The sequence below is a fragment of the Antennarius striatus genome, chromosome 1 (genome assembly GCF_040054535.1).
Source record: "Antennarius striatus isolate MH-2024 chromosome 1, ASM4005453v1, whole genome shotgun sequence".
Lineage (NCBI taxonomy): Eukaryota > Metazoa > Chordata > Actinopteri > Lophiiformes > Antennariidae > Antennarius > Antennarius striatus.
The window spans coordinates 20,772,495-20,794,268 of record NC_090776.1 but is presented as its reverse complement, the minus strand read 5'-3'; the positions used below and the strand labels follow the sequence as shown (position 1 = coordinate 20,794,268).

At 37.9% G+C, this 21,774-nt stretch overlaps 2 protein-coding genes across 2 annotated transcripts; one reads left to right on the top strand and one right to left on the bottom strand.

The window, feature by feature from the left end:
• Positions 1–1,452: 1,452 nt before the first annotated feature.
• LOC137593471 (X-linked interleukin-1 receptor accessory protein-like 2) lies at positions 1,453–9,686 on the bottom strand. The gene is made up of 17 exons (XM_068312225.1): positions 9,604–9,686; positions 9,170–9,422; positions 8,693–8,879; positions 8,359–8,503; positions 8,224–8,286; positions 7,997–8,120; positions 7,755–7,900; positions 7,173–7,394; positions 4,548–4,797; positions 3,723–3,885; positions 3,401–3,545; positions 3,246–3,308; positions 3,027–3,150; positions 2,783–2,928; positions 2,307–2,450; positions 2,043–2,195; positions 1,453–1,953 (listed from the first exon to the last, which is right to left on the bottom strand). The coding sequence occupies exons 1-17, from the start codon at positions 9,659–9,661 to the stop codon at positions 1,553–1,555; spliced, it is 2,787 nt and encodes a 928-aa protein (XP_068168326.1). The 5' UTR covers positions 9,662–9,686; the 3' UTR covers positions 1,453–1,552.
• On the top strand, positions 9,289–21,211 carry LOC137601027 (coiled-coil domain-containing protein 81-like). The gene is made up of 17 exons (XM_068323012.1): positions 9,289–9,400; positions 12,114–12,225; positions 12,375–12,436; positions 12,564–12,717; positions 13,285–13,469; positions 13,543–13,617; positions 13,705–13,870; positions 14,123–14,228; positions 14,728–14,821; positions 15,121–15,267; positions 15,405–15,497; positions 17,056–17,225; positions 17,312–17,390; positions 19,897–20,007; positions 20,183–20,292; positions 20,376–20,501; positions 20,668–21,211. The coding sequence occupies exons 2-17, from the start codon at positions 12,150–12,152 to the stop codon at positions 20,804–20,806; spliced, it is 1,893 nt and encodes a 630-aa protein (XP_068179113.1). The 5' UTR covers positions 9,289–9,400; positions 12,114–12,149; the 3' UTR covers positions 20,807–21,211.
• Positions 21,212–21,774: the final 563 nt, after the last annotated feature.

Genomic DNA, 21,774 nt, shown 5'->3' with positions numbered 1-21,774 from the left:
GAAGGCTGTAGTACAGTTCATTAAATGATGACAGACACACTGATCTTGGTTAGACAGAATTATTATTATTATTATTATTATTATTATTATTATTATTATTATTATTATTATTATTATTATTATTATTATTATTATTATTATTATTATTATAAGATAAATATTAGGAGAAAATGAAAAATGTGTTAAAAAATACATTAGAAATGAAAAACTTTCTTATTGATAACAAATAATTTCAAGTTATTTTTAGTGGTTCAAACCCTTATTTTCTGTCTGAACTTTCAGTGGGCTGATTGTTTCCTCTTTTTTTTTTTTTTTTACAGAATAGTCTAGCCTAAATTTCCCTCCACCATGTTCTTTCTCTGTTGTTTCCAGCTGTCTGTTGAAATGAAAGTGTAAGCTCAAACATAATTTTCTCATGAACATGTTTCTAGACTGGTTGACTGAGGAATCAACCAGAAGAGTTCATTGAGGACTCCAATGAATCAAGTTATTTTGCTCAGATGGGCATATAGATTTTGTGTTAAAATGCCCAACTAATATTAAAAGAAAAAAATGGCATGATGAATTGGTTGCATAGGTGGATTAGAGTGATGGAATCATCAGGTGAGGGACTTCTGATAACCTCCTCAAAGAAATATGATCCATTAGTTTAACCCATAGGTCCTGATCTGATCATAAATCAGTCAGTGAATGAAAAATAATTAACAACCAGCCACTATTAGGTGAATTTAAAAATCCAGGAAGAGCTGGAAACAAAAGGCGAATATTGCTATTCTCCTCAAGGTGAGGATGATGATGAAAATGATGATGAAAGCATTGTTCTAAGTCTGCTATCTGAAGAACATATGAATAGAGAAGAAGAAAAGCACAGTGCTCTGGGGATCAGTGTGCATGGATATGGCCAGTTCTATGGGGGTGACGTAAGAGAAGTGACAAATATCTGTTTAATCAATGTAAACTTACAGTATGTCACAGTGAAACCTAACACCAAAAAAGGGAGCATCAAGTCCTTGGAGAATGGCAGGCATCGAGTCGGTATGACCTCCCATCATCCAATCAGGAGGCAATAGTGACTGATTTCAAAGGGGATTTCAAAAGACTTGAACTCTCTCACTCTTAAGATCATGCAAAATAATACAAAGGTGTGATTTGCATGTGAGAAAACAACATGATCTCGTCTTGTGTGATGGTAAATAACAACGCTTTTTAAAATGTCATGTTATTATGCTGATAAATGGTTTTGCTTGGAAACAATATTTGAAAATTTAAAGAGTATGTGACCTGAAAATATGAGAGATTAAATGAATGATCCATTTAATGACTGGTATGTTTTGTGAAAGTCTGGGATATTTAAAGTATAAAGGATTACAAAATACAAAGATTGAACTGGATAACTGGATAAAATAAGAACATGAATTATATAAGAGGCATACAAATGCACATACCAGGGAGTAAGAAGATCTTGGAAAATTTAATATTATATACAATATGTAGCAGATTACAAATTCTCAAGACAAGTGTTATTTAGCTTGATACACATGGTGCTTTTCCCCTACATACAAAACACTGACTCTTGATTCTGACATTGCAGAATTTGGTCACAGGTTCTGCAGTCTGAGGGAACAACTTTTTTTTTCTTTTCTGTATTCTGCGGGGCAGGCAGATAATAGCGTAGCTGCTTCCAGAAGAATGAGGAGGGTGACATCGAACTCGGTCCTTTCCAGGTGACACAATCTCCAACCTCAGCAAGCAGCTGTAAGGCCTCTGGTACTGAAACGGATCTGGAATCTCCTGCAGCCTCAGTTTTGATGAAAACCAAGTGAGTCTGCCGGTCCACAAGGGCAGCATGAATGATGCTCAACAGGCCAAATCCTGCATTGTGATCGGAAGAGGTGGGAACCAGAATCACAGTCCGGCTTTGCTCCATACAGTGTAACACTGCCTCTGCTGCAGCTGCAAGCAACCAGAATTCAGATCACTCATCATGTTGTTGAGATTTGAAGTAGATTTTCATGATATTATTGCACATAATTATTTCATACCTCCACCTGGCAACACATCCCGATCATAAAGACAGAGATTATAACCAAACCTGTCTTCCAGGGCACTCATCAAACATTTAGTTTCACTGTCACTTAACCCTGCATCTGTGTGGCTCTTGTAACACATCAGAAAGGCATCACAGCTCTTTCCATCTAAACAAACAGCAATAAAAAGTAGCTTAATCTGTGCTCTCAATTTGATACAGAAAAAAATATTGACATATCAAAAATACAGGATATTAGTTTAAATGAAAAAAAACAAACCTGTAGTGTTGCCATGGCACCCAAGTGTGTCTCGCAGGAAAAGAGAGATACTGATTTTAAATTTCACATATATTACCACTGTCACAATCATGACAACCAAGATACCAGTGATACAAAGTGCCAGGGAAATATAAGGAGGTGGGACTGTGGGAAATAATGGAAAGAGAAAATTTGTAAATTAAGTTGGATATAACAATTAAAATAAAAAATTTAAATTAAAAAAAAAAAATAAAAAAAATAAAAAATAAAAATAATAATAATAATAATAACAAGAAGAGGAAGAAGATAAAAATGAATAAATAAAAATGGGGGGGAGCTGGATATAACAATTAAAATAATATCTGGATTTAACAAGTTAATTTTCAAAAAAAGCAGTAATGAAGGAAACTTGTTTGTAGAATTAAAAGTACGATCCTCAAGATAAGTGAAGGGGCTGGATTTTTGAGATATTCTATATCTTGATCCATGTCACATGCCTTTCTTCACCAGGGTGATGGTGACAGAGCTTGGTGGCTGGTTGTCAATTTCCAGTTTACAGGTATAATTTTTTAACAGATCCTCTTCTGACACACTTTGGAAGACTAGAGATGCCGTCATTCTTCTAGCTTCAGTTTCTGATTGACTACAGAAACAAGGAGTAGACAGAGGAGGATTAAGAATGACGAGTCGTGTTATGTAGCGACATTCACACTTCCAGACATAGTTAGTAAGAGCTGGTACATTGTATAATTGTAGAAAACTGGTAATCTGTTGTTTGTATCCACAAATGTCTCCCCGATTAACCAGAAAACCTCACCAGACTCCGAATATATATCAGCTTTACAATCAATCACCGCTGGTGAGCCTGGAAGAAACGGACACAGGGTTCAGAAGGAGTCCCTTTCAAAGTTATCAAATGCCTATAGATATATCTATTCAAACAAAAAGTATAAAGCTCACCCAAGTCTACCTGAATTATATCATTCATTTGTGGTGATGTGATCTCTGATGATTTCTTTCCGTCTAGCACAGAAAGGGAAAAAAAAACATTTGGGGGAAAGCTTTTTGGGGAAATATTAACATGAAGATAAATGCATTCTAAGTGTTTGTCTTACTCTGTGGGTGGACACGAAGAACCACTTCAAAGCTCATGCTATATTTTTGATCTTGGTACTGGTAAGATCTGGTACATATGTAGACACCCTGGTCTGTCTCCTCAACACGGGAGAAGTAACCGTATTTTGGTGATGGCTCATCCTCCTGTAAGACAGAAGAGTCAGACAATGTCTCAAATAGACAGAAAACTCCAAATACATTAAAAATCTTGGTGTACTTGGGGAAAAATAAGAAGAAAAAAAAAGATTTGTTAAACACAAAAAAGCAGTGTGAAAATCCCAAGACTACTTCTCTGTTTCCAGGAGTTTCTCAGTTTCTTACATTAGTCGAATTGACTCGCTGCCATGCGGTTCCGTTGCTGGTGAGATTTGGTAAATTGACTTCAGGACAATCTAATGTGCAGGATTGCCCTGCGTGACATGGGTCTTCATACTTCATGGCCTCTGTCATCGTCACATTGACGTAGAACTTTCTGCTTGCATTACTGTCACATCAGTTAAGAAAAAAAATCAATGTAAGATTTTCTGTTAAGCAGTGTCATTTCCACATCCAGGCAGTTTTCATGTCGACTAGTGAGCCATATACAGTATTTTCCGCATTATAAGGTGCACCTAATTCTCTCAAAAACGAACAGTGCGCCTTATATATGAAAACAGTTTTAAAATTGGCCATTCGTTGAAGGTGTGCCTTATGATCAGATGCATCTTATAATCCAGTGCACCTTATATACAGCTTTTTTATCCGATGGCATTCATCGAAGGTGCGCCTTATAGTCCGGTGTGTCTTGTAGTGCGGAAAATACTGTGATTGTTAGTAATGTTTAATAAAATGGTTCAGGAACTCATAGCCGTTATGTCCAAAATTGTTGTCAAATTTAACCAAGAAAGTACAAACAGTGTTCCAATATATAACAATCGCACAAAGCAGATAAGAACTTAATGTATTAACAAATTCTATTACAACCATGCTCTGTGTGTCACTGCACAGCCTTACTGGGTATCCAATCCAGCAGCAATGTATTTCTGGAAATGCATGATGCTGCTGTTAGCTTTATCTAAACCAGTGAGCGCAGATATTTTCTGTAGACAGATATAAAACACCAATTCTAAATCATTTATGTATAAAACTGGATAAACAGAGCTTCACCCCAGAGAGCACGAGTAATTCCCTTGATGGTTTGCAGAAGCTCTGAGGATAATGAGGCTACTCCCACGAACCAGCACGTCCATCTGCGTCTGCTCCGCACTTGACAGGCTACTCAGATTCACTTTCTTGGTGGTGTCGCTTTTCCAGATCAGTTTGGATCCACTTTGACTGTGACTATAATGAGAGCAGTGCAGTGCCACAATCTCACCATGCTTGACATATATTGGTTCCTGTCCCTGTGGGCACACAGCTGTCACACATGTTAGTGAACATTACTGTGTAAATGTACAGTATAAGGTGAGCCGGTGTGAATGCAACATGAAACAGTTCATCATTGTGATAGGTCACAAAGAAATATGTCTGATGTGTCAAATTTTGGCATGAGTTATTACTGCTTGGTCATAATTTCTTTCTGTATATCCAACACTGAAGAAATCAAACCGTTTAAAATGATCTATTTAGTTGCAAATGTCATTATTCACACAAAATCAATAATCAATATCAATTAATACTTTTTCATTTCAAAAAGACGTGTGTGAAACTATATATGTGTGTGTGTTTGTTCTGGAACCAAAATAACTTTTTATTTGGCTGTAGCATTTACATTGTCACAGAAAAACACTGACTCAACTAATGTAACTTCTTCAAAACAAGCACTGGGTTCTGATCCACATCCTATTTCTTGACTTTCGTTTCTGAGGAGACTGGATCAAATTTGTGAAAATCAGCAAGCAGTGCCAAATTTTCCAGTTTAGTAATTTTATTTTTATTTTTTCATTTATCAAACAAATGATGAAAAGGCTAATATTTGTAACTGACTTCAAGATTTCTCTTGATTTTTCTATCAGAGCAGATGTATGCTGGTAACACTTGCGTACATCGTCTTTATAGACTAATACCTATGCTGTTACATGCAGTTTATAACTGACCATATGAATCTGAATCCTTGTTATTTGTGTGTCCACGTATTACTTTGGACAAAAGTGTCATGCACCTTTTTATTCTTATAAATTCTCAAATGAAATTTATTGCAGGCAGACCACTGAGACCATTATCCTACCTGTCAATGATGTAAGGAGGAAGAACAGCAAGACGAGAAACATCATAAACACTTCCAGCGACGTACATCAAATACTGAGGAGCGCCTTCATAAATGTGTTCTGTTTAATTTCCCGTGAATAGTTCCTCAACATTGTCAAACCACAGTGGGTGGTTGTGAGAAATGAAAGCTAAGTAAGAGCCTCGTGAAACCACTGACATTAAAACAACCCCCAAATCCCTCAACAAGAAATTAAACAATGTCCATTAGTTTTTTTCCCCTGTTTGTTTATTATTATTATTATTATCATTATTATTTTACTGTTAGAAATCTGTCAAATTATTCACTTTATATGGTCTGTGTTTCTACTATTTGTTTCCATTGAGCATTCAGAATGCTTCAACCGAAAAGGAAACCACACGACTTACTGGTACAATAAAGAGAACATGACATTGTATGCATACGTGTGTGTGTATGTGTGCGTGTGTGTGTGTGTGTGTGTGTGTGTGTGTGTGTGTGTGTGTGTTTGGGTGTGTGTGTGTGTGTTTGTGTGTGTGTGTGTGTGTGTGTGTGTGTGTGTGTGTGTGTGTGTGTGTGTGTGTGTGTGTGTGTGTGTGTGTGTGTGGTTTTAGTTAGACTTAGAAAGAAAATGGGAAATCTAATATTGAAGACAATGCACAGTCTTTGTTTCAGGACACCCAGTTTTTGTCGCTGTGCTGATGGATTTTTCCACCAGGTGGAAGTAAAGCACTACAAACCAAATAAACTTATAATGACATTTTATTTCTTGTTTCAAATATCTTTAAGAAAACAATGGCCTTCTTCATCAATAATCTTGGAGCAAGGTGGTTCCTCCCAAATGATGAATGGCAATCTAATATTGTCTTTTGGCTTATGTGTTTGTTTGTTTTTTTAATTTGAATTCTAATGATCTACTTCTGATCAGGATGACATTAAATTAACTTAAAATAAAAATGAAATAGAAACAAAAAAACTTTACTCAACATATTGCATACTACTTTCAAAGAGGGCACAAAAACACTAAGCTAAGACAAGAAAATGCTTTACTGGTTTCCCTGAAGAGAGATTCAGGCATTACAACAGTGCAAAGACAAAATGATTACATATATAGAATTAAAAAAAACCAAAAACCTTAAGTATCAGTATTTAAATATGTGTTTATTTTCAATGCTGTTATTTCTTTATTTTATTTACTTATTTTTCGTGTTACTTCTGATCACTGTGACACATCAAAAAATGTTTTTTTGTTCAATTTGATTTGATTTTCAGACCAAAACTGGTCATAAACAGAGTTTATCAGGAATATAACAACTATAAAAAAGAATAGAAAGTATTTTATCAAAAATGTGTGCTGGTGAATTTAATTAATGAGGGGGCAGAGATAAACACTCATACCAGTGATTTTGAACATCCTGTAAAGTCAGATGGATTGTCATTAGATTAGATTAGATAAATTTCGATTAGATTAGATTAGATTAGATTAGATTAGATTAAACTATATTGACACATGTCAACAGGTACAAAGCAACAAAATGCAACTAAAATGCAACTAAATTAACAGTTACACACAAAGACCTTTTTCATGAGAAGCAGGTAGGTTTTAGCGTAGCGACCTCCAGCAGCAGGAGGACAGCGAGATCGAACTCTGGTCTTTCCAGGTGACACCATCTCTGATGCTGAAACTGATTTTGAATCTGCAGCCTCAGTTTTGATGGAAACCAAGTCATTCTGCCCGTCCACAAGGGCAGGATGAATAGTGCTCAGCGGGGCAAATCCTGGGCCCTGATCTGAAAAAGTGGGAAACAGAATGACAGTCTGCTTTGCCGCAAGCAACCAGAATTCAGATCAGTCATCAATACAGAATTTGTTGAAAACTTTGTTAAAAATTCTTTTTTTTAAAAACCACCTTACTGTCTTAAGAAATAATGTTATCATAATTACAACCATAATAGCAGTCAGGAAAAAGGAAAGAAGAGAAGCTGTGGGGACATGAGGTAACACATGATGGATGAAACCTATACCTGAAACTTAAATATGCACAGTAGGACTCACTAAGTGCATTTTAGCAAAGGATGCATGGATGCAAGGATCATCAGCTGAACTGCTTTACCAAAGCACCTGCACAAACACAATAGAAGCAATAATACCTTTTTGGGCCAATGCGATGGTGACAAAGCTTGGGGCTTCAGATGAAGATTCCAGCTTACAGGTGTAAAGTTTCGATATATCATCCTCAGACACATTTTTGAAGACGAGGGATGCTGTCATCAATATTACATCAGACTTGGGTTCACTGGACAAGAAGTGACAAGGGAAGATGTAGTTTTGTGCAACATTTGGGCTTCAGAACTTTGTTGTACAAGCTGCCACATCTGTGTGATATATTTACATTGAATAGTTGTAGAAAACTGGTAAACTGTCGTTTATGTCCACAAATGTGTCTCCTCTTAACCAGAACACCTCATCAGAGTTTGAGTACAAAAGTGCTTTACAGTCAATAACGACTGTTGAACCTGATGATGTAAGAAAAAAAAAAAAGAGACACAGGATTTTAAAAATATTAGTCTTAACTGATTTATATGAATGCACGTTACATGATTTGAGATTTAAGATTACCTAGGTCGACATAATATACATCTTTTGTAGGAGACATTATCACTGAAGATTTCATGAGTTTCGCTGTGTTAAAAAAGAGGAAAGTACTTTAATTTATTTTTCTTAATGAACCTTTATAACATTTGTTTGCCTTACCCTTTGGCTGGACATGGAGCACCACTTTAAAGGTCATCTTGTACATTTTACGTTGATACAGATAAGTTCTGGTACAGGTGTAGACACCCTGGTCGTTCTCCTCCACAGTGGAGAAATAATTGGATTTTGGTGACAGTTCTCCCTCCTATAAAAAGGAACAGTAATGCGAATTTTTGAGGAGTTGAACGGAATGAAAATCAGTATTAAATCCATTCATTATTTAAATAAACTACAATCAAATGTGTGATCAAAACTTACCCTTCATGATAAGTTATAATTCAAAGAAGTTAAGAATTCCCAATCTCATTCCAACTAATTTACTGTGTTTAAATACCTTTTGCCATGTGATGCCACTTTGTGTAATATCCAGGATATTTCTGGCTGGTGTATTTACATCAGGACAGGTTAATGTACACGACTCCTTTGTGTCACACGTTGTGGAGTACATTGTCCTTTCATCATCTTCTCCGCTCTGTGCTGTGTAAACCTTCAGTGTGAACCATACCTCTGTGCTCCCATTCCTGTCGTGTTATTGGTACAAAGGGTTAAAAGGAAGATTTCATTTAGATATAACAACATATTCTTTTATTTGAACCACTTTATTGGCTTTATCTCTTTATTACACTTTATCTCTTTATATTAGCAATCCACAGTATATTCACGCAGTATAACCACTCCACTAAATTCTCCTCTCCACTTCTCATCAGCTTACCCCATTGGACTACATTAAAAGATAATGCAACTACTGTTGAAATGTGTGAAAACACTTCTGGGAAACACTTTTTATCAATTTTGAAATGCTTGTTTTTACCCTAGAGAACATGAGTAATTCCCATGATGTTTTACAGATGCCTTGAGGATCACGAGATTTCTCCCATGAATCACTACGTCCATCTGCCTCTGCTCCAGCAGCGACATGCTGGTCAGAACCATGACCTCAGTGGTGTGACTTGTCCAGATCAGTTTGGATTCATCACGATGATACCCTCTGGGACAAGAGCAATACAGACCCACCATCTCACCTGTCTTGACAAACGTCTCGGTGAGTCTCTGGGGGCATACACCTGTGAATATGGGGCACACATTTTACATCATTTTAGTGTGTAAACTGGTTTATGGACAGTAGAAAATAATATACTGTAAACTGCATTTATCCATATCTACATTTATATATCCCGACTTCGATTTTCAAATGTTAACAGCATACATAGATAGACAAAAATTAAATGTCTGTGATTTGCTTACCTGTTAATAATGTGAAGAAGAGGAGAAGAAGAGAAGGATGCATTTTCACTGTCCTCATGATGAAACTTCACATCCGGTTCCAGCTGTCTTTGTGTCACCTGGTAAAAAATGTCCTTTATATACTAGCTGCTGATCACATCTGCAGAGTTAATGAGTTTCCACTTGACACTATATACTAGACCACAGCTGAAAAAGCATGACCAACACTTCCTGTTTATATTTACATTTAGTAGAGTAATGTTGTACAAGATATTAATTTAGTAAAAGGCACTTATACCATGAAAAACTTTAATATTTTTACATAAAAAAATGTTTGAATAATAGCTGTTACCTCTAGTCAAATTTGAGGTACATGTAATAATGTAGGAAATGGACACAAACACATGATGTTAGATTACTGTAAGAGGAGAGTGAATGAGTTTGTGTTTAACAAATGCTAGAAATTTCTAAAATCCTCTGTAGCTCATTATTTTGTTTTTGTTTCTGTTTTCCTGAAAATAGGATCCTAATCGTAAACTATTGGTACAGCTGTGAAATCTGTTGAGTCACATATATTTGAGCAACTTACGTGACACAGAGTTGACTTTGTAACTTTGGAAACAGTGAGGGTCAGAGTCCATGTTCAATTTTTTATTATTCTATTTGGACATTAAAACAAAACAAGCACAGAAAGATAGTTACACACACACACACACACACACACACACACACACACACACACACACACACACACACACACACACACACACACACACACACACACACACACAGATAGATACTTATACAGTATAATAATAATCTATTATAAATTAATTTAATACAAGGTAATCAGTTTATGTTCACCCTATGTTTATATGCAATTTAGATTAATTTGAAAATTAATGACAAATATGTTTTCATACAAATGTAGCAACTTAAATTCAAATGAAGTATAGTACCTGAGTATTTACTTCCATTTCACCTGTCCTTTCTAAGTATATCACCCTAAATATGTCTGTACTGTTGAGTGTTGGAAACTGTGAGCTGAAAACCGGTTTCTAATGTTTGACCATTGTTTAGGCTCTTATATTTACCCTTTGAAAAGATGTTCTAAGGGCCTCTATTATGTGCAAGTATGCATAATTATAAATATTCATGGTTTTCCAACAGGAATATATGTCCTGACCTCTACAAGCACCCCATAAATAGAAGAAAAAAAAAAGATGTCTCTCTTTTCCTCCCTCAGCCGAGCAGAAAATATTTCCAGTGAAGTGTCATTCGGGTTTGAGGTCAACCATGATGTAACAGTAAATTTTGCATCTTCTTCAGAAACATTATGTATGCTCAGAGTTTGCTTTGTGCACACACACATACACACACACCGTGCACAAACATCCACTTCTTGAAAGGTCCATACCTAGCTTCAGCTACGGTGAATGTAAATAAACCACACGTCCATGTCTATGACCACAGAAACAGATGCTATACAGGCATCCTTAAAATACATGACCCGAGTGAATTTTTAGGCAAGAAACTTCAAAGATGTATTTGGGACTGAAGGACCATAAATACATTTGTTAATATGACCATCAGACCAATTGTAACTTGATACGGGCAAAAGGCGGGGTACACCCCAGATGAGACGCCAGCTCATTGCAGGGCCACACATAGACAATCATTTACGTGGACACTCCTACCTATAGGTGGGAGGAAGCCGTACTGTAAAAGACCAGTCGCCACTTGGCAGTTCACATAATGAAAATGATGACATCACTGATGACATCATCATGCATTGTACTTGAATAAGATCGACAGACATGCGTCTGTTTTTTCCCCATGACCTTTGTGTCTGCACGTGCAGTTTCCGTTTCAGTGCACCCTGAGATCAGATTAATAAGCAATCCCAATTAACACATGTTCTATCTTGGTTATCAGCATGACAAGTTATTAGGGGTCTTATTATTTTATTTATTATTATTCTTGGGTCTATTAAAAAAAATTCTACACATTAAATAAGCTACATGCCTACAATTCCTGGTGCAATCACCCGACAATATATTCGTGATTGCCTCATACATTTTTGTCTTACACTCTAGCGATGACAAACACAATGAAACTTGATCTCGTTGGACTGCTTTGTTGTAGTTTCCCTGAAAGCGCACTGACTCCGCGCTGCGCCCTGGAGACCGGCACCGGTGCGTCCGGCGCATCGCTGAGGGCAACCAGCGCACTGGAACACGTCTCTACGGTCTCGACAGTCACAAACAAGCAGGACTGAGACGTGGATTTCCTTCGGGATTATTAAAGTATCTATCTATCTATCTATCTATCTATCTATCTATCTATCTATCTATCTATCTATCTATCTATCTATCTATCTATCTATCTATCTATCTATCTATCTATCTATCTATCTATCTATCTATCTATCTATCTATCTATCTATCTATCTATCTATCTATCTATCTATCTATCTATCTATCTATCTATCTATCTATCTATCTATCTATCTATCTATCTATCTGACCCAGGCTCAACTTCATTGTGCGGGTCGTCTTTGGGCGAAGATGAACGATCTCCTGCGGGTGGTGTCTGAAGCGGACAAACGGACTTTACCGACTCTCTCCCAGCTCCCTGAGAACGGTCTGACAATGACAGCTGCTTTATTTTTTTTTAGGTTTTTCTTTAAATGTTTCAGGTTGTTTTTATTAAATATATGGCCATTTACTGCTAATAAAGTACCAGTGAATCATTCATGACGTCACCATGCAACCTCTATGCGTTTCCGGCAGATATTAAGAGTATCTGGGTTGAAGTATCCAACTACATTGAGCATAAGATGACCTTACAAAAGGTTAGTCTGTCTGTCTGTCTGTCTGTCTGTCTGTCTGTCTGTCTGTCTGTCTGTCTGTCTGTCTGTCTGTCTGTCTGTCTGTCTGTCTGTCTGTCGTTCACTTTATCTGTATCTGTATATCTCATAGGGGGTCCATGTGCCAGGACTGGGGACCTTCACCTTCTCCCAGCAGAAGTTGGACTTAGGAAACAAGTGCATAATGATCCAACGACCCATCTTCGTCCTGTCTGGGAAATTAGCTCAATCTGTGTGTTTAAAGCAGGTCAGGCCACTGGCTGAAGGTGAGCCTTAATAAGAAAGTCAATGATGATCAATAAATTCTCATTATAATTTGAAAATCTCCTCCTCTCTGGATGACATAACCTCAACATCTCAGTTGTACTTAACATGTAGTGAAATATGTTTGAAAAATTAAATCATGCTGTTTCTTGAGATGAAAGAAACACTTGTAAAGGTGAATGTGTGGTTACAACTAACACACCATAAGGCTGGAAACAAGAGAGAAAAGTCTATCATTCTACGCCACTAAAACTTTTGAGTAAAAGCTGAAGGTAGGATTGTTTACTCATTTAATGGCATATTTTATATTTTAACATTTGACAAGCTAGAAGCTACAAACAATTTAAAAACTCTCACGTTGATCATTTTGGGTCAAAATTCATGATTTTTCATTTAAACCAGGAAACTAAACAATGCGCTGGACCTTTACCACCCTCTACCCATCAATTAGACTCACTAGTTTGGATTTAAAAGATAAGTAGCATTAACAAAAAAACACTAAGGATTTGTGTGTGTGTGTGTGTGTGTGTGTGTGTGTGTGTGTGTGTGTGTGTGCGTGTTCCTCGCAGCAATGCACCTGGCAGTGGTGCAACTGAACTTCATGGCGGTGGCTCAGGAGACATCCCTCGGTCGGGACGTGGTAGAGGGCTGCATTCGAGAAACACTAGTGCTCCTCTCCAGAGCTTTGGCCTCTGAAGTGAATGTGTTCCTCACCTTATATGGAATTGGAGTTTTGTACTTTAAAAACAAAAAGGTGGCTGCCATTGATTTATTGATTGATTGAATGACAATGACATTATACCAATCTGATCTACTGTTATTCAAAGGTGCGGATGAAGTTCAACCGAGATTTTATTAATGCAATGGATGGAAATGGTCATTTGCTGTTAGCTTTTAACAATGTGAGTATAAAGAAGTACACGTGTGTTACGTGTTGTGGTGTATCGTGATACTAGAGTATGGAGATTGTTCGTCATTTTGACCTGCAGAGACCCGGGAGCAGTATCTCCTTATTGTCTGCTGGACTGGCCAGCTTTCAGAAGCCACAGACTGCCGACTCAACCGCCCTTCCAGCTGTCTGCTCTCCTCAGTCAGAAAATAACGACAAAGATCACTGGAGTTCATCACAAGACCCAGACCGGAAGATCGCTGGAGGTGAAAGATCTTGTTTTAGAGGCAGACAACCTGACATTTAATATCATCAAGACACAACAACAAGCTTTTGCTGCCTGCTGAAACGAATGTTTCGTTAAAAACATCAACAGGATGTAACAGGCTGAGATACAACACAGAAAGAATAGTTAATGGGTTGCAGAATCAATCAGAAATGATATAATTTGGAAATCAGATAAATGCATTAATTTTTAAAGTAGCGTTCCTATGAAGGGTATTGTGTGTCTCCTGTAGAAGTTCTTCAACAGAGAGAATCTAAATTGCATCAAAAACTGCAGACGAGAGCTGACAGTCTGTCCCATCAACCTCATCCGGTGTCTCCATCGGAGGCCACAGACAAGTAATACACACACACACACACACCCACACACACACACACACACACACACACACACACACACACACACACACACACACACACACACACACACACACACACACACACACACACACACACACGAGCACCCAGACGGACAAGCAGACACACTCCGTGAGAATGACAATGCTGGCAGTGCATGTGGTCGATGTTTCCAGGCAGATGAGTCAGAGAGTTGAGAGCTCAGTGGTGGTCTTGTATTGTTACAACCCCACAGGCAGTTTAAAGCCCTATAAATGATGCACTGCTTCCTGTAGGACTGAGTCCTCTTCTACCATTACCTCTCTACACAACAGGCAGCAGCCACACGCACACAGACACACACTTGGACATTTCTAACGAACAATTGAATTAATTATTCTTCTTCATTTGTAATTAAACATGCCATCTATGAGCAATTTAATTACAAGGGAAGTCAAACTGGAAAACGCGACATTAGAACAGCATCTGTTTCCCCTTCCAGGCCCACCACCTCCATCTCACAGCTACAAATGGCTCCCAAGCAGGAAGAATCTCGTGTCAGTGTCAGCTGTGCTGATCACACCCGTGCCGGACAGGTGAAGTGTATTCATGTGTGTGTGTGTGTGTGTGTGTGTGTGTGTGTGTGTGTGTGTGTGTGTGTGTGTGTGTGTGTGTGTGTGTGTGTGTGTGTGTGTGTGTGTGTGTGATGAATGGATGTGTCCACAAAGTTTTAAAAAATCTAAAATTAGGCTGTATTCACTTTCCTGGTGGACGAGCTGAGAAGTGAGTCTTTCCACTGGGAGTTAGATCGTTAGAGGTATTAGTATTGTAATACCGCTTAGGAAAATAATGATATACAGTATTTAAATTATTAAATTACTGGTTATGATTGCAGGAGCTGTGTTACCTGTGTATGCAGCGAGCCAGAAAAAACATTCCGGTGTTCCTGAGGGAGCAGCAGCAGAAGGAGGAGAAAGAACAGGAGAAGCTTTTACTCCTTAAAGCACAACAGAGGGATGAGCAGTGCATGAGCCAAGAACAGGTGTGTGTGTGTGTGTGAAGTGTGTGAAGTGTGTGAAGTGTGCATGCATGTTTCAACATTTGAGTGATCACAAGATAAAATGTGTGTTTCATCCCATTGGTCAAAATTATGATAAAATATGTTTTTGTGTGTATTAGGCAAAGCTCAATGAGCAACGTAAGCATGCAAAGCAGGTTGCAGCATTCAACTTGGAAATGTGTAAGAAGAAAACCTGCTGCCCTCCCGTCCCTGTGAGTAGAACCTGGTCATTAAAATCCCGTTGACCTCAGTAATGATAGACGTTTTCAGCTGCAGGCTTCTGAAACACGCAGCAGGAGAGCAACAGGTGAACATGTCTGAAGCACAACCAAACATTCATAGTTTTCTTAAAATAAGTAATAATTTTATTTTTTTTAAATGTAACACTTTCATGGTGGAAAAAACATTAAAAGGATGTTTAAGTTTGCTATATAATCTCAAAACACTTAAGTTTTGTTTGGCATAAATTTAAGACTTTTAATGTCAGTTTGAAATATTTTAACAAATTAAATCCTGCAGTTTCAGGTATATTGTAACTTTTATATATAATAACAACACAGATGCGCACACACACACACACACGCACGCACGCACACACCACACACACACACACACACACACACACACACACACACACACACACACACACACACACACACACACACACACACACACACACACACACAGAGAGAGAGAGATAGATACTTATACAGTATAATAATAATCTATTATAAATTAATTTAATACAAGGTTATCAGTTTATGTTCACCCTATGTTTATATGCAATTTAGATTAATTTGAAAATTAATGACAAATATGTTTTCATACAAATGTAGCAACTTAAATTCAAATGAAGTATAGTACCTGAGTATTTACTTCCATTTCACCTGTCCTTTCTAAGTATATCACCCTAAATATGTCTGTACTGTTGAGTGTTGGAAACTGTGAGCTGAAAACCGGTTTCTAATGTTTGACCATTGTTTAGGCTCTTATATTTACCCTTTGAAAAGATGTTCTAAGGGCCTCTATTATGTGCAAGTATGCATAATTATACATATTCATGGTTTTCCAACAAGAATGTCTGTCCTGACATCTACAAGCACCCCATAAATAGAAGAAAAAAAAAGATCTGTCTCTTTTCCTCCCTCAGCGGAGCAGAAAATATTTCCAGTGAAGTGTCATTCGGGTTTGAGGTCAACCATGATGTAACAGTAAATTTTGCATCTTCTTCAGAAACATTATGTATGCTCAGAGTTTGCTTTGTGCACACACACATACACACACACCGTGCACAAACATCCACTTCTTGAAAGGTCCATACCTAGCTTCAGCTACGGTGAATGTAAATAAACCACACGTCCATGTCTATGACCACAGAAACAGATGCTATACAGGCATCCTTAAAATACATGACCCGAGTGAATTTTTAGGCAAGAAACTTCAAAGATGTATTTGGGACTGAAGGACCATAAATACATTTGTTAATATGACCATCAGATCAATTGTAACTGGATTCTTAACATTTCTGCCTGAGACAGTTCATCTAGATCTTCAGATTTATCTCTGGGCGCTCAAATAAAGAAAAGAAACATTACATATGTTATTATATAGTCTTATATTATAATATACAGTATATATTGTATTTTATAATATTATATTCTATTATATAGTATTATATATAAAACTTTACATCACACTTTTAACACTGTTGTCAATCACTGCCGTCTAACAGCAGCTTGTTATAATTCAGCGATTGCTGCTTGTGTTTAGACTTCCTTTATCTTCCCAACTCGGCCTCTCACGCCTCTCAGACGGATTCAGCAGCATCGCTACATGACAGAGCTCCAGAACCAGATTGAAGGTCGTCAGCGTCATGAGGCTCAGGAGCAGGAGAGCCGTCTTCTCATGGAGCAAGAAGATCGGGTCCAGCTGGCCCAGGAGTGAGTCTGTAACAGCAGAATTGATCAGGCATTAACTGATAATTACCTGATTGGTTTCTGTAACAAGTGTGTACTGAAAATTTTAGGCTAGCGTTGCAGAAAGCTCAGCAGCTCCAGCAGAAGTATGACACAACGAAGCATTACAAGACGGCTCTGGACACCCAGGCAAGAAAACATTACTTAAAGTTGAATAGCACATTTTATTTTGACTTTGTATGCCAGTTTTAAAAAAGGTCTTTAATAAAACCTGAGTCTAATATTATATCATTTCAGATTTACACTCTGAGAGCACATATTAGAGTACTCTAAAACTCGCTAATACTAATAATACTATCACTACTAAAAATACTTTTATTGCTCATACTTAAAGACAGGCTTAGACATTTCAGATAAGAAATTGCACCACATTGAACATAAAAGTGGTGTGAAAATCTGCAGCATGGGACTTTTTTCTTTCCCTTCTGAAGGTAATTAGAAAAAAACAACTGCTGATACATGCTTACAGTATATGACAGGCCTACTGGGGGGTTTCACACTTGTATTTAGAGGCCAGAGTGTATTCAGTGCTACAGATGAGCAAAAACAGAACTGTGCTCTACTGTCAGCAAGAACTGACAAATAAAAATACAGTATTATGATCTGAGTCTAGTCTAATCAATAATTATCATTATCATTATCATTATGTCATCATTCTAAATAGGATCGTACATATCCTTTACTGCACTATTAGGGTTAATACTATTGCATGTCTAATTTCTACATCTCTTAAGACAAACAAAACCAGTTAAATGATATATTGAGAGTAAAGGTTAAATTAGAAGGCGTTCAGGGAAGTGGTCTGATTCCTGGTCTATTGTGAGTAATCTTACTCTCATGGTCCCTTTTTCCTGTCACATTCTCTCATCCGTCCTATCAAAGGCAAAATAGCCTACAAAGTGTCAAAACGCAGTAATACATAATGTTAGAATATAAATTTTAAAAATACAGTATTTTCCGCACTATAAGGCGCACCTAAAAGCCTATAATTTTGTCACAATCCCGTGGTGCGCCTTGTAATCCGATGCGCCTTGTATTTGGATTAATATTAATATTAGTCTTGGTTAAAAACAAGTTCGCTGAAAAAAAGCCGGCAGTCTGGCCAGCAGTCATGCCGCACTCAGCCACCAGGGGCACCCTCACAAGGTATTCGGGCCTACGCCCCCTAACAACGGTAGTCAAGGGGCGTCGCTGAAGTGGCGGCTCTCGCTGACTTGCTGTCTGACGGCAGAGCACACTGTAGGAGCACCGGTGACTGGCTACGACAACGTAACAAAACATAAGGAACTTTCAAAAATTCAATTAATACAGTTTGACTGACTGACTGATCTCAGTATTTCCCAACTACTGTGGCGCCAGAAATAACCCACTTTAAACTTAATTGGTCTAAAAAATGCCATTGTCCTGTCATCTGGAATCTTGTGACGGTCCATTGTATTAGTCTGTGGAAACACACGGAGAAATTGGCCTAAAGGTGAATGAAAGACCCTCAAAGCTGAACGTCAAGCTTTTTCTGAAATTTCAAGAGCAGAGTCACTGCTAGACAAAGGTACCTGGTGTGCTGCATTGATTTACAAATGTAGTTGATAGCTCTGGGCGGGCGGCGGAGGGGCGCATTTAGGCCCTGTCCACACGATGCCGGAACTTTTTGAAAACTTTTTTGTTGTGTTTATGCCTTCCGTCCACACGACAACGCAGATATCCAGAGCGAAAATGCAACTTTTTGAAAACGCTGGCCTAGGTGGATTTTTTTTAAAAATGCTGGGTGTGCATTGTCGTGTGAACGGTGTATCCCCAACTTTTTAAAAACGCTGACGTCTTGCCTGCGATGAAAACCTCTGTGACGTCATACAAACATGATGGATGTATGATCCTTGTTGATGGCAGTGTTCTTGCAGGCGTTTTGTGACGACAAAACACAGAGGATTCCTATTGGATAAAAGTTGACTCAATACTGCCACCACATGGTTTGGCATGCTTATAGCCGTCTTCGAAAACGCACTGATGCATTTACGTGTGGACGGAGATTTTTTTGAAAACACTGTCGTGTGGACGCGAATCGTTTTTGATGCGTTTTTAAAAGTTGCGTTTTCAAAAAAAATCCGTCATCGTGTGGACGTGGCCTTAAGACGGCAAAGTGATCAAGTGATCAGGTTTCCATGATGAGGCTCAGAATGGCTTAATTGAAATAACAATAGGGATGTTCACAGCTGACTAAAGATACAGTCATGAATGCTCTAGCTAGTGGACGGATAGCACAACTATTTTTTTTAAATCTATTTACATTGTTTTGTTATATGCGCCTTATAATCCAGTGTGCCTTATATATGGAATAAATTATAAAATAAACAATTCATTAAAGGTGTTTCATTCAGTTTTCTTGACAATTCACACATTGTCTGAACATTCCAGTAAATTTTTGCGGTCTTTGTCAAGTGTTCTGTTTGGGAATCAAAATGTTATTTGAGTAATGAACACAGCATTGTCACGCATCCTGTGTTTCCTACTTCAGAACAATGTAATGCAATTCAGTTCCTTAAAAGAATTCTCCAGTAAATCATTACAAACAAAAACAAAAAAATTGGTGTATATCATGTCAATATTACAACTGCATTTAAAATGTTCCACCTCTTAGGTAGGAGATAAGAAGTGCAATGAACTTCCAGAGATTCAGTCCAACAACTCCTGGTCCATCTGCACTGAGACAGCCGTCAGTAACACAGAGGGCCGTGAGAGGGCACAGAAGGTCACCACCGTTTCTTATTGTTGCAAGAAAATAAACAACTTTTCATTTGTGGTCTCATAAATTTAACAGAAATGCATCTACTTTTTAAAGTCCCACTAATATTTTCAACTGATTTAGCTTATTTAAATGTCTACTACATCATGATGCTGAGTGATGAAACTGCGAGTACTAACAGCTCTTCCAGGTGAACTTCAGTGCTGCCATTCAGAGGAAGAATAAAGAAATGCAAAGTCATCGAGAGCAGCTGGAGATGGAAAGAGAAATTCTTAAAAACAACAAAAAGGAGTGAGTAAATAAAGGGTGAAACGAGCAGAATAGCTAACAGCGATGATGTGGAAACTATGGTAGTGGGTGTTTTCCCTGTCCAGGTTAATAATGAGCTGCATTAATCGGTTTGAGAGGAAGAGAGATATCTGTAAGTCACTACGGGAAGAGTGGAGTCACAGTGCAAAGGTCAAACACCAACGAGAGGAAGAGGAGAGGCGCTTCCTGAGGTGTGTGGTCTGATTCATCTTGCTCCTTCAAACACCTAATGTTTTAGCTATCATCTGATTGTGATGTACTTTACCTAAAAGGCACATCATAGCCAAAAGTATTTCTGCAGGATGACATGATTTCCAGATTCCTCATTCATCCATCCCTACTTTATTCTGTGTTCAGGTCTGCTGGTCAGCTTCTGGTAGATAAGCTGGACCAGTACAAGCGTTGCTGCCAGTGTAAGAGGAAAACCACCAACTATGGAGCAACCAACATCTGGAAAGACTCTCATCACTTCTCTGGCTCCCAGTTCATAATCTGATGAACAGTAATGGGTCTTGAATATTGATATCTTATTAACAAATATTGCTTTAACCTTTATAACTCATTTTATGATGATCCATTTTTACGGAGTCCCTGAGGTGACATGGAGAAAAAAAAAAAGCATGGAGAGAAGAAGAAAAAAAGCTCCATCTTTGCGAGATCTCGCAAAAGTTTTTTCTCCATGTCACCTTAGGGGCTCCGTACATTTTAAAAAAAGGTGGTCAGAAAATAATTTTAGCATATGTGATGTTTATCGAGTCATTATGGCATGTGTTGTTTTTACTCACTTTTACTGTGACATTTATTCTTATTTCTTTCCTAATTAATTTTATTGGAGTTCTTTAGTGTTTGTGGTGCTTCTATTTTATGTAGTGTAGTTTTCCTTTTTTATATTTATGTTTAACAGCCGTATGATACAATATCCACCTGTGACATTTAATAAAGTCATGCAGTCAGACATTTGCCTGCCCCAATGGGCTTAAGAGACCTGGTGTATTAGTTTGTGTGTGTTGTTGGAGACAAGCAGGCGGGGGCTGCTCATTAGTTACTTACTATACTTTAACAGATTGCTGTCCCGTAGCTAACCATGACAGATGATGGTGGAAGTTCCCTGTGATAAAATACATACAGATACATAGAAATTCATTACTGAGAGAAGAAAGGCAAAAGGGTCTTTGCAAGGTTCCAGACTTCCAGTGACTGCAAGGATAGGATAGAAAACACAAATCTATAAATCAGTGTGTTGTCATCAGAAAAAATTCAGACAAAACTGACAGATGGACCCCAAAAACATGACCGGAGAGTAGAATCAAAATTAATTCAAGACCGGAGTTCAAAACCCCAACTAATTAGTCCAAACTGGCAAACAAAGCCAACGAGGAGCAGGCAACAGAGAGAATCAGTCATAGATATTCAGGCAGACAACAGGAATGCAGGAAACTTGGACAAACACTAACGATCTGGCAG

Bases quoted from the DNA above. Each gene is read 5' to 3' on its own strand.
- LOC137593471 (XM_068312225.1), bottom strand. From the start codon at position 9,661: ATGAGGACAGTGAAAATGCATCCTTCTCTTCTTCTCCTCTTCTTCACA. The intron at 3,151-3,245 runs GTGAGCTTTATA...CGTTTCTTCCAG, and splicing joins TATAATTCAGGTAGACTTGG to GCTCACCAGCGGTGATTGAT. The intron at 2,196-2,306 runs GTTTGTTTTTTT...CTGTTTGTTTAG, and splicing joins GTGCCATGGCAACACTACAG to ATGGAAAGAGCTGTGATGCC.
- LOC137601027 (XM_068323012.1), top strand. From the start codon at position 12,150: ATGAACGATCTCCTGCGGGTGGTGTCTGAAGCGGACAAACGGACTTTA. The intron at 13,618-13,704 runs GTGAGTATAAAG...TTTGACCTGCAG, and splicing joins TGCTGTTAGCTTTTAACAAT to AGACCCGGGAGCAGTATCTC. The intron at 17,226-17,311 runs GTGAGTCTGTAA...TGAAAATTTTAG, and splicing joins CGGGTCCAGCTGGCCCAGGA to GCTAGCGTTGCAGAAAGCTC.